General features: G+C 54.5%; 1 protein-coding gene across 3 annotated transcripts in view; it reads right to left on the bottom strand.

The window, feature by feature from the left end:
• Positions 1-3,535, bottom strand: part of TFAP4 (transcription factor AP-4) — a 32,662-nt gene extending 29,127 nt beyond the window's left edge. Inside the window, exon 1 of one of the 3 annotated variants that reach the window (XM_039492139.1) lies at positions 3,356-3,535. In XM_039492139.1, coding sequence (XP_039348073.1) covers positions 3,356-3,444 — 89 coding nt within the window. In that variant the 5' untranslated portion in view covers positions 3,445-3,535. The remainder of the gene's footprint in view (positions 1-3,355) is intronic. The other 2 variants (XM_039492140.1, XM_039492138.1) reach the window with 2 other exon arrangements.
• Positions 3,536-14,478: the final 10,943 nt, after the last annotated feature.

Raw genomic sequence — 14,478 nt, 5'->3', positions numbered from 1 at the left:
TGCCCTGGGGTTCCTGATACTTCTGCCCTAGGTTTCATTTACAGGGGAGAGGAAACCAACATAAACCAGTGTTGACATACTGAGTCTTAGACTAAAACTCGCAGCACAGCATTAGGGAATTCTATGGCAGCATCATGAGGAGGGATAGCTCAGTGGTTTGAGCATTGGCCTGCTAAACCCAGGGTTGTGAGTTCAATCCTTGAGGAGGCCACTTAGGGATCTGGGGCCAAAATTGGTCCTGCTAGTGAAGGCAGGGGGCTGGACTCGATGACCTTTCAAGGTCCCTTCCAGTTCTAGGAGATTGGTATATCTCCAATAATATAAAATACTTGTAACTTCACCCAGACCAGCAGATGAGCTCTGTATAAGTGCAAAAGCTTGTCTCTCTCGCCAACAGACTTTGGTCCCCACCCTCCTTGTCTCTGTAACTTCAGCTCTCATTTAGTTGGGAATAAATAAAATAACCACACTTAGCATGCAGGTATCTTCCAGGTGAAGTACAAACACTGGCTAGTTATTCAGCAGTATAAAGCACCTGAAGGAGACAAAATCTCACTGGAGATTCTTGAAGTTCTATACTTAGCGTGAGACCCACTTAATCAATAAACCAGTCTCCAGACACTGACAATATGGAGACATAAGCAGTAGTCAGTCTTCCAGCCTGTATACCAATGACTTGTTCATCAGTATGAAGGTGGTATTTTAAACAGGTTCTCTCTCACCAGTGCTAGTTGTTCCTGCACAAGTGTACCCAAACTAGTAAGAAGTCTCAGAATAAAATGGGAGTAATTGTGGCACCTTAGAGACTCTATGGTGCCACAAGTACTCCTATTCTTTTTGCAGATACAGACTAACATGGCTGCTACTCTGAAACCTGTCAGAATAAAATGAAATTCCTACAGAAAGTGATCATAGGGTTTCTACGAACCCATGATATTCCAAAGAACTCTAGGGATACAGCCTTCCTACAGCGTTCTGGGTGTTTGAGTAGAACTTCATCTTCTCCTTCAGCAGTGAAGCAGACTATAGGAAGTCATCCTGGTGGCAAGTGGAAAATGCTTCAATCACCAAGCGAAAGCAAAGATACAAACCTGTTCTGTCTCTCTCAAAAGTTGTGGTGGTTTTATTAATCTAAAACAAATGCATCTCAGTGCTCCCCCCTGACAACAATAAAAAATAAAATTTAGAAATAACACCCTTGGACAACTATCCTGTAACTATCTAATGTGAGTGAAACTGAAAAGATGCAGATTTTATTCTCAAGCTTCCCAGGGGATGAGTGAATACATTGTTCTGTAAAATTCTACCCAAAATAATGGTCAGTGCCCTTCTAAGCATGATATTCTAGATCTGAGTTCTTAACCTTTTTCTTCCCAAGATCCCCCACACATGCTATAAAAACGCCACAGCCTACTTGTGCCACAACAACTGTTTTCTACATAGAAAAGCCAGGGCTGGCATTCAGGGTAACATGCAAAGCAATTGCCACAGTGTGCCTCACATAGTTGCACAGGCTTCTGCTTCAGCCTCAGGTGGCAGGATCAGAGCCCTGCACAGCAGGGCTTAAGCTTTCTGCCCTGGGTCCCAGTGAGTCTAACAATGGTCCTGCTTGGCGGAACCTCTGAAACCTGCTTGTGGCCCCCGGGCCCCTGTTTGAGAACCACTGTTCTAGATGAATACAGCTTCAAGGTGCTCATGGAAGGTTTCCTTTTTTCTATCCTAAACTAGAAAGTTTAATGAGCCACAGAAATAATACTGTTGGTGGCACCCTTCTGGGCAGGCCTTCAAACACAGGTTATAATCTCCACTGCGGTTAACTAAAGATGGCCATCACCACCTGTCCAGCACTGATATTTGAGTAGGAAATAGGCCAGCTGTGAGACATTTCAAATAAAGCCAGCATCCTGTAGGCAGACAGAAACTTATATTTTAGTGGTGCTCCCACAATTAAGAGAATATCCTGAAAGTACCTTTTAAAATATATATGTATTAGTTTATACTAAGATACGAAGCAATTCCATATGGCATAAAGACTACACCAAACTGTGATCCGCATTAATATTAATGCAATAGCATGAAGGACAATTTCCTTCTCATGATGCAAACTGCTCAATAGCAGGTCCCCCTTTGTAAATGGATCCAAGTTAGTTACAGCATTTGTGTATTCTGGCTACTTCCCTCCCAGTTTTCATTCTGAAGATTAGTACACAAGCATAAGAGTCCAACTCTTTCTATACAGTGAATCCCACCAGGCCACTAAGATGGGCAAGAGTGTGAAAGAAGATGATGAAAAAGACTTTCTGGAGCCTTGCTTAGCACATCCCTTTAGACCTTTCAGTATCCATACAGCTGGTAATTTGCATGTCCCCAATTTGGAAATGGGGCATCTTTCTGGAGACACCGGGAGAGTTTCCCCACTGCATGTACTAACTTAACACCTTGTTCTTGCCATAGTGGTGCTGTTTAACTTAGTCAACCAACAGTGGATCGCCAAGGTCCAAATATACGGGGGCGGGGGGGGAGAAAACCAGCGTTGAGTGGGACCATTCCTGCCTCCCCAGGTGGCCCGACAGGTTCAGTGGGTACTCCCGGCTCCGCACAGCTGTGCTGCCCGCGGGCTGTGCCCCCGGCCCAGCAGGGAGTGCATCTCCACGTGCAGCCCGCACGCGGCTGCGGGCTCGTTCAGGGCGCAGGGGCCCGGGCTGTAACCAGCCCTTCAAGCAGAGGGCGCAGCGCCGCCGGAGGCACCTGTCCAGCCCAGTCCGCCGCAGCAGCCACATGGCCACGGCGCTGGGCTGGGCCGGGCCGGGCCCGCTCCGCTCCTTCCCCGCAGCCTGTGGCGAGCGGCGGTTGGGCCCGCCCCTGCCAGCTGCTGCACGCACCGCGGGCCGCGCACGCGTGGGCCGGGGCGCCACAACCCCGCGGGGAGCAGGCGGCTCCGCGCTCCGCCGCAGCACTCGGCCCACGCGGCCGGGCCCGCTTTGTGCGGGGCAGCGTGGCCGGGCGCCTACATTCCCCACAGGGCCCCGGCCGCCGCACTACATGTCCCGGCGGCCCCGGCGCGCGGGCCCGCCCCCCGCGGGAGGGCTGCCGAGTCACGGCCAGGCCCCGTAGTAAACACACCCCCCTTTAAAGCTCCCCCAACATGCGGCCGGCAGGCAGGGCACGCACGGCCCGGCCCGCACCCCGCTCCGGGGGCAGGGGGGCCCCGCCACAGCCCGGCGGCGCGGTGCTCCCGCCAGGCCCCGCACGCGGCCCCGGGCTTCAGCGCCGTGCGCGGCCCCACGTGCTCCGGCCAGCCGCGCCGCCCGGCCCGCGCCCCGCGAGCCCCCCAGGGCGCGCGGGCGGCACCCACCTGCAGAGCCCGCCGATCACCTCCTTCTCCGACTTCCTGAAGTGCTGCAGCGCGGGCACCTTCTGCGCGGGCACCATGAAGTACTCCATGCGGGCGCCGGCCCCAGCTGAGCGCGCCGCGCCTCTGCCGCTCAAGGCGGGAAACAGCTGGTGCGAGCGCAGCGCTCCCTCCCCCGGCGGCGCCGCCTCCGCCAGCCACCGGCCCATGTAAACAAAGGACTATTTGCCGCCGCCCCGGCCCCCTCCGCGCCGCCCCCGCGGCCTCCGCCGCCCCCTCGCACGGCCCCCGCGGCGCCGCGCCACCCCTCCGCAGCGACCCCGCCGCAGCCCGCGCCCCACCACCGCCCCCACCCGCGCCCGGGCTGCCCGGCTCCCTGCGCCACTACGGGGTGATGCGGCCCATCAGCTGACAGCTTGGCAAGCGGGGCCCGGAGCAGCCAAGGGGGCGGGGGATGCACGGCCGGGGGGAGGGGCAGAGCCGGCCCCGCGCATGGGGGGGATGCACGAGGCAGGGTCGGCCCCACACATGGGGCGGGGGCGGGGGTGGGGGAAGGAAATGCACGGGGCGGAAAGGGGCAGGGCCAGCCCCGCACGAGGGAGTGGGAGAGAGGTGTAGGGCTGGCCCTGCACATGGGGGGGATGCACGGGGCAGGGCCAGCCACACATTGCGGGATGCACGGGGGGGGAGGCTGGCCCCGGACGGGGAGGGGTCAATGCACGGTGGGGGAGGGGAGAGGATTAGCCCTGCCGATGAGGCGATGCACACGAGGCAGGCTCGACTCACAGGGGGGTGAAGGGGTAGGACTGGTTCCGCACCGGGCAAGAAGGGATAGGGCTTGCCCCGCACCTGGGTGGGATGCACATGAGGCGGGGGAGGGGAAGGGCTGCCTCCGCACATGGGGGAGGCTGCATGGCCGATCGCGCCGCGGCGCACATTGCATGGCCGGGGAAGGGACCCGGAGCCAGAGCTGCCCCGGGGATGGAGGCGGGAGCGCGTGTCTGCGCTGGGGGAGTCGCCCTGCACTGGTCCGTGTCCGGCATGGCCAGGGAGGCCCGTGCCCGGCCCTCGCGGGCTCGCTCGGCAGTGACACCCCCCCGGCCCGGGGAAGCGGCTGGCGAGCAGCTGAACGGCTCAGCCCAGCCGCGATCCGGGGAGCCCCGACGGGGGCGGTGCCGATCGGCCCGCCCAGGAGCTGCACCTCCCCCGGCCGCGTGGGCCGGGCCGGAGCGACGCGGGATGCGCTGGCCCTACACTAGCAGCCTCCACAGCGGCTGAGCCGCGCGGGTTGGTCCTGCCGGGCCGGGCTGCGGGAGCTCGGGAACAGGCCGCAGCGCCGGCCCCTTGCGGAAAGCACCTTCCTGGCTCCCGGCCGGCATCCCGCCCCCCAGCTCGCACCGCGCTGCGGGGATCGCCGGGAGTCCTAACCCCACACTTGGCCTGCCTCTGGCTGCCTCAAGATTACCCTTCCCAGGGCGGAGGGTGCCAGCCCGGTTCTCTCCCCACTCCGCTCCCCGGGGTGGCAGCGTGAAGCTGGTGCACCAGGCCAGAGCCCCCCGCAGTTTGAATCCTGCTCCAGGCTACCTCAGGGCTCGCTCCAGCCCCATGTCTATTACAGGGGCTGCCTATGATCAGTCTCTAGGGGCATATCCGGGAGTCATACCCTGCGTGGGGAGCCCCCTTTCTTAGCCCCCACCTTCCTTACTGCCTGGCTGTGCCAATTGTCAGGCCTCAGGTGGGATCTTCGCTTCCAGCCCATCTGGGGGAATCTGTGCCTATCAGCTTGAGAAGGGGGCGAGCAGGCATCAGCAAGTTATCATTGCCCTAGCACTGCACTCCTACCCTGCTAAGGCCTAGCTCTACCCACTGTACATACTGTGCCCTGGCTGTACCCCGCACCCTGTTGATGTCATTGCATCCCCCCTTTAACTACCACCATCCCCAGCTGCCAGGATGCCAGGGATCCCTCATGAACCAGCCACCCACAGGCTGCTTTGCTGTTTGGCTCACTAGCAGATGTGAGGAGGAGACTCATCTTGTGTGTCTGTCCCTCACAGACTGACCAGACCAATAGGCAAAGCCAGGCTGTGCATGAAGGCCAGCCTCCCACCTCAGGGCCCTTGGGAGCCTGAAACAGGAGAAAGTAGCAGATGTGCCCTGCTCTGCTTTGCTGAACTCCTATGCTGAGCCAGCTGGGCCCCCAACTACATGGGAGGAGGGGTAAAACAAGAGGAGAGGAATTCCATACCTGTTCTCCCCAAGGTGTGCACAGTGGGAGGCAGTGCAGCCTAATGGATAGAGCACCAAACTAGCACTCAGGAGATTTGGGTACTATACACAGCAGGCATGACAGCAGAGCTGGGAGATCTTGGGCAAGTCACATCCTTGCTCCGTGCCTCAGTTTCCCCACAAAATGGGGCTAGTGCTACCGACCTCTTTAGTAAAGCACTTTGAGAATGAGGATTGCTACAGAAGACCTGTTATCAGCTGCTGTTGATGATGATAACTTAGGGCCTGTCTACACTTAAGGCAGGGCTGCTGTAGCGCTTCAGTGAAGACACTACCTATGCCAATAGATGGGGTTCCCCTATCGGCATAGTTCATCTACCTCAGAGATGTTAGCTAGTGCTACCTACACCAGGGATTTGGTGGGTTTAACTGCCATACTCAGGAGTGTGGATTTTTCACAGCCTTGAGCAATGTAGTTATACCAACCCAATTTCCTTATGTAGCCACGCCAGAGAAACTCAGCCAGTTTTAATGTTCCATCTCATGTAAGAGGCTCCAGTCAATGTATCCAGGGATTTTAAAGACAATAAGGTACATACAGTACTTCCCCTTGAGAGAGGGACACAGTATTCCATACAAGTTAATGTACACATGTATGTGTGTATGTATGTGTTTAAGAAAACTGTGAAAGACTTTGTTTGACACCAACTTTGAAATTCAGATTATCTTTGGACAAACCACTATACAATAATTTCTCCTCCTCTTCAGATAAGCATCATCCCCAAGTAACAGATGGATAAACTGGGGTATATTGGTTGGGTCTTGTGCTAGGCCATATAGCTAATGATGGAGTTAGAGATAATTCTTCTGATTTCTGACTCTCAAATGGCCCTGACCACTAGATCAGAGAAATAGAGTTGGAATTGAATTGCTAGCAGTGTTGTGAAAACAGTTTCCAGCTGTTAACACAGGTGTCCAATTAACAATGCGGGAGAATTGGCTGTTGTTTCTCTCAAAGTTTGCATGTTAACACAAACTCCAGTGGTAGGTCTTTTCTCCAGCAGTAGGTACACATGTTTGGACAGGACTGTAATGTTGTAGTAATGTTAGTAAAGCCAACACTGGACACAGCAATAAAGCTATTCCACAATAGCAAGAAATAGCTTCCCACAGCTATTCCACAGTAGCAAGAAATAGCAATAGGTTACAGAAAGGAGCTCTTGGGGTAAGCAATTAACCCTGTAACATAGGTGAATATGGGTCAGATCAGTGGCAGTTAGACTCAGGCTTGGTTTACACTTAAAATTTGTACCAGCATAACTATGTTGATCAGGGTGTGAAAAAACCACACTTCTGACGACAGAACCCCTGAAGCCCCCCAGTGTAGACGCAGCGAGACCCAAGAGTATTTCTGTCAGCATTGCTGGCATTGTTCAGGGAGATGGCATTCCTACAGCAGCAGAAAAACTTGTCAGCGTAAACTGTGTCTAACGCCAAGGCATCGCCAGCATCACCTCTGTATTGTAGATATAGCCTGAGTCTATCCAACTTCTTGTGATGTAAACATCAAGTGTGAAAGCAAGAACTAGCCCCACTGATGAAGGAAGAGGAACAGGTGGTGCCAGGGGCTGGTAAAATGTACTGAAACTTTGCAGATTCCCCCTGCAAATTAATAGTCTTAATTTCACATTGCTGCTCAGCAGCTGGAAGGGAGGAGCTGAACATGGGGGAGGGGGCAGGTCCAAGATGAGTCCAGCCGCAGGGGAGGTGGAGGCCAAGGGAAATTGACTAATCCTAGTCAGTTTCCTATTGCATCTAGTTCAGCTTTATGCAGAAACTGACTAAGCCGGTTTCCCCTTGTAATAATACAGCTCAGTGTGTAGGGAGTTTGATGCAGGAGAAAAACTGAACAATCCTAAACCCTGCCCCTGCAAAGATTTATGCATAGTATATTCAAAAATCATGAATAAGGCCCTAGCACATCATGAAATTGGCTTAAATAAATAATGCATTGTGTATACTTTCTATTTGCTTTCTCAGTTTTGAGGTATAGAGGTCACATTTACCAGCTTTTCTCTGCAATCAGGAGAGTTAGAATTTTTAAGTGACAGCTGTGATTCTCTTAAAGCTGGTGCCTTAAGAAAAACAAAACAAAACTACCGAATATCACAAGAGTTGGTAACATGCGCATGTTTAACTTTATGCACTGAGTAGCTCCAATGAACTCAACAGAACCACTTAGAGTGCATGAAGTTAAGCATGCTAGCAAGTCTGTGCAACCGGATCAGGGCCTAGGATTAGTCAGTTCCCTGCTGCAATCTCTTTAACATTGAGCCTGGCAAAGAAGCAAGAAAGGGGGAGGAAACTTTAAAAAAAGTGACAAATCAGGAAAAAGTAAAAACTGGAGTGGAGAAATACAAAGATAACAGCAGGGAATGTGGGAGAAAGACAGAAGAGAAGTGCAGAGACAAAAAATCCCAGGAAAAGAAAGAGCGAGCACTTGCTTTCACTATTAGTAGAGTACTGCCACGTTCTGTCCTGTTCAGCCTCAGGATAAGCAACAGAAAAGCAGCTGCCTAATTTCAGCCAATGGTGTCAGGTTATTATTATTCCTATAATACCAGATCAACTACTAAGAAGTTATTTATTCCAAAAATTCATATATCTAAACAACTTAGGCATGCAGGGTAGCTAATCTTTAGAATGGCATCTCATTCCCTGTTACAGGCCAGTCAGTTCAATTCATTCACAGTGGCCCAAATTCCAAGATCTGTTCTCAAGAGTTTCAATGGTAGTTTTAAGTACAAATTAAGAACCTAAGGCCCATTGTTTAACAAGGCTTTGGGGACACTACTGGCTTGCTCAGGGGACTGCTATTAAAGCCTGTCTTTAATAGGTTCTCAGTTCAAAGTCAGCCCAGGCAGGGAGTGACTGAGAGTGGTCACTTTCTAATGGCATTCACCCAGGCTGCTAAAGAGTTGGCAGGCCTCAGTCCAATTCCTAACACACAGATATCTACAATAAAAAGCACACACCGCTCCAAGGGGTATTCTTGTTGGCCATCTCAGAGAGTCCAGTGATTGAGTGCCCCATGGAAACTGAGCTCCCCTGTGTGCCATAGCAGCAGTCCTCCAGGTGAGAGATGATGCAAATTGGCGGCCTGTGTATTCCCTTTAGAAGGACCTTTCCCCCACCTTTTGATAAATTGGAGAGGGTTCAGAGAAAAGCCATGAGAACAATTCAATGACTAGAAAACCTGTCTTATAGCAATAGATTCAAGGAGCTCAATCTCTTTAGTTTAACAAAGAAAATGTTCAAGGTTGACTTGATCACAGTACCTATCTAGGGAACAAATATTTAATAATGGGCTTTTCAAACTAGCAGAGCAAAATATAACACGATCCAATGGCTGAAAGTTGAAGCTAGATAAATTCAGACCCAAAATAAGGAGCCAATTTTTAACAGTCAAAGTAATTAACCATTGGAATAGTTTGCCAAGGGTCATGGAGGATTCTCCATCTCTGACAATAGACTCATGGAAAAGTCCAGTGTCCTCACTGGAAACAGTTCAACAGCAGCTGAACTCCAAAAAAATTCTTAAGTAAAAATAAGAAATTCCCTGAAGGGTTTCTGGAGACAGCCTAAGCCACAAGAGCAGCACAGGAATCACCAGAGAACCCAGAGAGATTACAGCATTTTCTTCCCATGTAACAATAGAAGGTTAGACTATTTCTCAATTTGTGGGTTCTTTTCAGTTGAGCATGAAAGGGCAGCGCTAGCAGCACTGGCAAGAGTTAGGCATCATGTGGGCAGCTGGTAAATACATTCATTAAAACTCAGGATGGTGGCAGCTGGGAACGAAGCTCCAGTCAGGCCTGTTAGCTATAAGGACATGACAAGACATCAGAGTTCAACATTGGAGGCCACCGGGGGGTGGTCTACATGGCAAACAGAAACCCACAGCAGCAAGTCTACAGATCCGGGCTCGCTCTACGGCACTACAGATCCGGGCTCGCTCTACGGCTCTACAGATAGTTGTGTGGATATTTGGGCTTGGGCTGCATCTCAGGCCAGCCAGGGCTGGATTAACTTTTTGACGGCCCGGCGCCAAACATGTATGTGGGCCCCCATGGAGGCAATGGAGCATGGCACAGGGACGTCACTCCCTAGAGCAAGGGGCCAGGCAGAGGCAATGGGGCAGGGCAGGGGTGGCCTCGCTCCGTCCAGCCCAGGGCACTATTTACAAACCAGCAGTTGCCAGATGCACAGGGGCTCACCTGGCTCTGTGCTGCCAGCCTGCCCCTTCCCCTCAGGGGCCGGCCTATGCCATGCCACACAGCCCCCCTGCCCAACACTGGAACATCCCCCCCGACCCGATTCCCTATGGCCAGAGCTCCCCCAGACTGCTAGGCCAGCACATCCCCCCATCCCTCCCACAAATGCACAACGCCCTGCACAACACCACCCTTGCCCAGTACCCCCCTGCCCACAGCCCCACAACTGCCCTGCACCCCCCACAGAACCCCCCACTCCCTAGTGCCCCAACACACACAGATCTTCCCTGCCACCTCACAGCCCATCACCCCCCAGAGACCCATTCGAGAAGTGCATCCAGAGCTGGTCCCGGGGCCTGGAATCACTGGCCCCTCAGGAGTGGCACAATCAGCCAGGCCAGGGCCTGCCCTGGCCAGGCTCTCTCAAGATGCACTTGCCTGGAGGGGCCCAGGCAAGTCCCCCACCCCAATTGGCTGAGACTGGCCAGGCTTCTGCACCAGTCCCAGGCAGCTCAGCTCTGGGGAGACAGGCGGGGCCCTACAAGTGGGGGGCAGCAGAGACTGACCAGAGCCAGAGGTGCACTGGGGTCCAGGCAGGTGGCAGAAAGGAGCAGGATATTGGAGCCAAGGGGCTGAGAGGATCCCTTGGCCTGAGGAGCAAGTGATGGGTGGCAGGGAGTCAGCAAGCTGGGGGGTCTTGGGATGCAGTGCAAGCGGAGCATGACGGGGTCCCTTCGGAGCATGGGCCCGGCTCAAAAGGAGCCACTGGCGCCATTGTAAACCCAGCACTGAGGCCAGCCCTCTCCCTAAGCTTCAGAGCTGTGTAGATGTTCGGCTTGGGCTATTTTTAGCCCTGGAGCCCGGGTCTGTAGACTCGCTGCCCTGAGTTTCTGCTTGCCATGTACACGTCATCTGGCAGCCCAAAGAATGCTATCACGGTGGGGCAGGCTGGCCCTGCTCAGGTGGTCTTTTACCCTCTGACCTGATCCCTGACCCCTGGTATTTTGTGGCTGCCCCAGCAGACTACGATGATGTTGGCATTGCCACATCTCCACTGCCACATTAGCCTGATGAAAACTCCATCGTCCCTTGCTTGGAGGAAGCGCTTGGATCTTTCCAAAGAGCCCAGCTATCAAGTGAAGACACAAGAAAGCTACACCTGAGCATTTTGCACAGAAAACTGGCTCTCTCTAGTGGCAAGCACGTCTCAGCGTGCAGCGGCTTGGAGAGCAGTTCCAGACTCTTCCACTCCCATCCCACGTGGCCCCCAGGCACCTGGTCCCTTAGAACAGGCACCGAGAAGGCATCAGTCAGTTGCTCCTCTCCTCACAGGCAGGGCTGGATGCAGCCCAATTAAACTGCAACAACTCACAGGTAGAGACCCAGGAAGGATGTAATTGGGGGCACAGTAAATGTTCTGCCACGGCCTTTACATTTGATACCCTCCGCAGCTGTCCCTCTCATTCTCTTCAGTGCTGCAGATTCACGCACAGACCAGGCAGGGCAAATGCTTCCTTAGTTAGGACATGGCAGAGGATCCAGAAAGTTACACGCCGGCCGAGCAGGGATAAAGGAGAGGGCCTGGGGACTATGTCCCATCACTATGGCTTTGTGCTCTCCCAGTGCTTACAAGCCAGCACAAGGCCAGGAGTGGCAGGGCAAGAGGGTCTTTACGTTGTATAAAAGTGCTGCACAAACCTGCAGAGTTCAGCAGCACGTCTGTGTATCCAGGCCAGCGGCTCCGGTCATGTTCCTTAGAACATCCATGAGCAACAACATCCCCAGCACAGCGCCCACCTGGCCCTTTAGCTGTCAGAGGTGCTCTAGGGTCCAAACCTGGGACTAGCCACCACAACTGGGTCTCTTCCATGCAGCCCTCCAAGGGGCCTTGATAGTCTCCTCCAGCCACAGGCTGGCCCACAGACAAAGCTGGCCAACCCCCAAAGGGCTCCTTAGTTGAATCTCCTGCAGTGGTGCCCTTTTAATAGAAGCCAGAGAACACTTTGCAGCTTGTTCTCCTTTCCCTTGTCCCGGATGCCCATTCCACCTGGCACCAGTGGCAAGCACATACCCAGGATAAGTGCTGAGGCTGGCAGGCAGCTACCACCCCGTGAAAATATTTCTGGCCCCAAATCAACCAATTACAGAACATGGGGCTCATCTGACTCCTGCTGCTCTTCCTCCTGAAAAATGAGTCCACAGCCCCATCCCACTCTGCTCCCAGACTTCCTCCCAGATGCAAGATCATGAGCCCCTGCCTCCCACTCAGCCCTGCCTCCCGCAGTCACAGGCCCCTTTCAGCCCCATAACTGGCTCAAAAGCCCCCCATCCCTCTTTTCCCTCAAGCACAGACACCGGCTGGCTCCTTGAAATCACAGCCCAGCCAGTTCCCCCAGCTGTTTCTCTGCACTGCACCTGCTCTTCAGGGGTTGGGGGTTAAAAAGGGAGTACGTGCTGCTCCCAGCACGGCTCTAGCTTTCCACAGAGGAAGGAGCTTGATGCCTCTCCCTTGCTGTGCAGAAGGCACTTGGATCAGCCACCCCCTGCTCCCTATCCCAATGCGGGGTGGGGGAGGGGAGCAGCACCACACCTGCCACAAAGAGGTGTGTGTTTGTTTAAAGTAATAACAGACAGGGTGGGGCTTAGCCCCATTAACCCTGTGTTACCAGCTGCCACTGGTTGCTGGTAAATCAGGGGAGTCAGTCCAGCCCTAGCTCTTCAGCCAGGGCCGGTCTATAATGCTCACTGCCTCTGCCCCTGAGCATAGAGGTGGCTAGGGGGGAGCAGATCTGGTGGTGCTGGGATGCTGCAGTCTCTCTAATCCCTCCCCTGGGGACTATGTGGCTGGGACGGATGGTCTAGACTAGAGGCCTCCTTCGATCTGCTCTATCCCAATCTGCTCTCCCAGAGTCATTGCCAGGGAAGGTTCAAAAGCCCCCGTGGGATGGCCAGGAGCTAGTGAGCACTGGCTATAGTCCAACAGTGCCCCCTCTTGGTAACAGGTAAATCCTGCCCGGTGCTGTGCCCCACATGGGGAGGGACCCACTCCTGAACATCCCCCAGCCCCAAGGTGAGCTGCAGCTGGGAGAGGGGGGAAAGTGAGACCTGCCAAAAACAACCTCCTGCAGCCTCCGTGAAAGGCAGCCATGGCCTGGGGCCTGGCGATCTGTGAACACTCCTCTTCCCCAGCCCCAGGGAGCCATGGAGAAAGGGCTGGGGGGAAGGGGGCGGAGATAACAGCGCCCTCCTCCTGCCGCCAGCCCACCACTTTGAGATGCAGCTAAGGAGGGATGGGGGTGCTGGAGACCTGATAACCTCCCTCCCCCCCCAAATGCAGGGTCCTGGGTTCACCCTGTGGGGAGCTGGGTTTAACCCTTTTCAGTCCACTCCTGTGTGTATAGCCACATCTACCAGACAGCCAGGCTAGTCTTGTACGGGTATTAGTGCCGGATTGTGTGCTATGCAGTAGCCGTGGCCATCCCAGGATCGCTCCTCTCTCTCCCCAGCAGCCGTCGTCCCCCCTTGTCTCTTTAGTGCTGGATCCACAGTCCTGGAGACCAAATCCTTGGTTTCTCCAAGTGGCCAAGCTTGCCCCCTACCCAGCCTGATCCCAGTCTGCTCAGCCCTGTCTTCGTGTGCGCAGTGAGTTCAGGCTCCAGGGCCAATCCGGTCCTTGGCCACGTCCTGCCGAGGAGGCCTTGAGCCAGTGACCTGTACTGCACACAACCCCTGGGACCAGGCCTGGCACCACAAGCTCAGTTGACGGAGGCCACAAACGGCCACCAGATGCATCAGACTTTTGGTTGCTCCCAGTTTGAAGTGGTGCTAGAGACAGGGAGGCAGCAGAACACCTGGGTTCCTGTGTGTCCACAGCACCCAGAGAGCTTCCCTTCATCCAGTGGGTACTGTCTGTCCCCCCAAGGCACTGAAGGGGTTAAGCCACTGACAGGGTCAGTGGCCTGAAATCTTTGTGGTCTCTCACTCCTGCACCCAGTGTGTTGCTGCAGGCGGGGTGGTTCTGGCTCTCTGCAGCAGGGGCTGGCTGTGTTAGTGCTCAGGACTCACCTGTCCCGGACTCTCCGCCCAGCAGGATTTCTGAGTGGAGTGAGAGCAGATGGTCTCTGTTCTGGATCTGCCCAGCTATGCCAAGCAGGAGATACATAAGATTCCTGGGCACAGACCCCATCCAAACGCTTGGCCTTGGAACCAGGTGCTCCTGGTTCACATCACCCGGGAAGTAAGTTGATGGCATCTCAGCCTGCAGGTCGTGAGCATGTGCCCACCTCGAAGAGCAAAAACCAGAATTTGTCAGAACTGGCAGCATGTACCCAGAGGAGACCCCAAAACTAGAGTAGGGGTGGGGGGTGGGGCAGGACTCAGCACTGGCAATTTTGTTTGTGTAGGGGTGGGAGGGCAAAACTGGAGTGGCAGGGGGCTGTGGGTTGGGACTGAGGGGCATTGGCAGGGCTGCATGGGGAACCTGGGAGTGGAACAGCAGCGGGCTGCAGGCTGGGACTGAGGGGCACTGGCAGAGCTGAAGGAAGCCGTGAAAGCACACTACACCTGGCCACAGCCAGTGGGCTCCTTGCTTTCATGAGCGCCAAATTTCACAGAACTAAAGCA

Source organism: Mauremys reevesii, linkage group 10, assembly GCF_016161935.1.
Source record: "Mauremys reevesii isolate NIE-2019 linkage group 10, ASM1616193v1, whole genome shotgun sequence".
NCBI lineage: Eukaryota > Metazoa > Chordata > Testudines > Geoemydidae > Mauremys > Mauremys reevesii.
The sequence above is the reverse complement of the archived record's forward strand: the minus strand, read 5'-3'. Positions and strand labels throughout refer to the sequence as shown.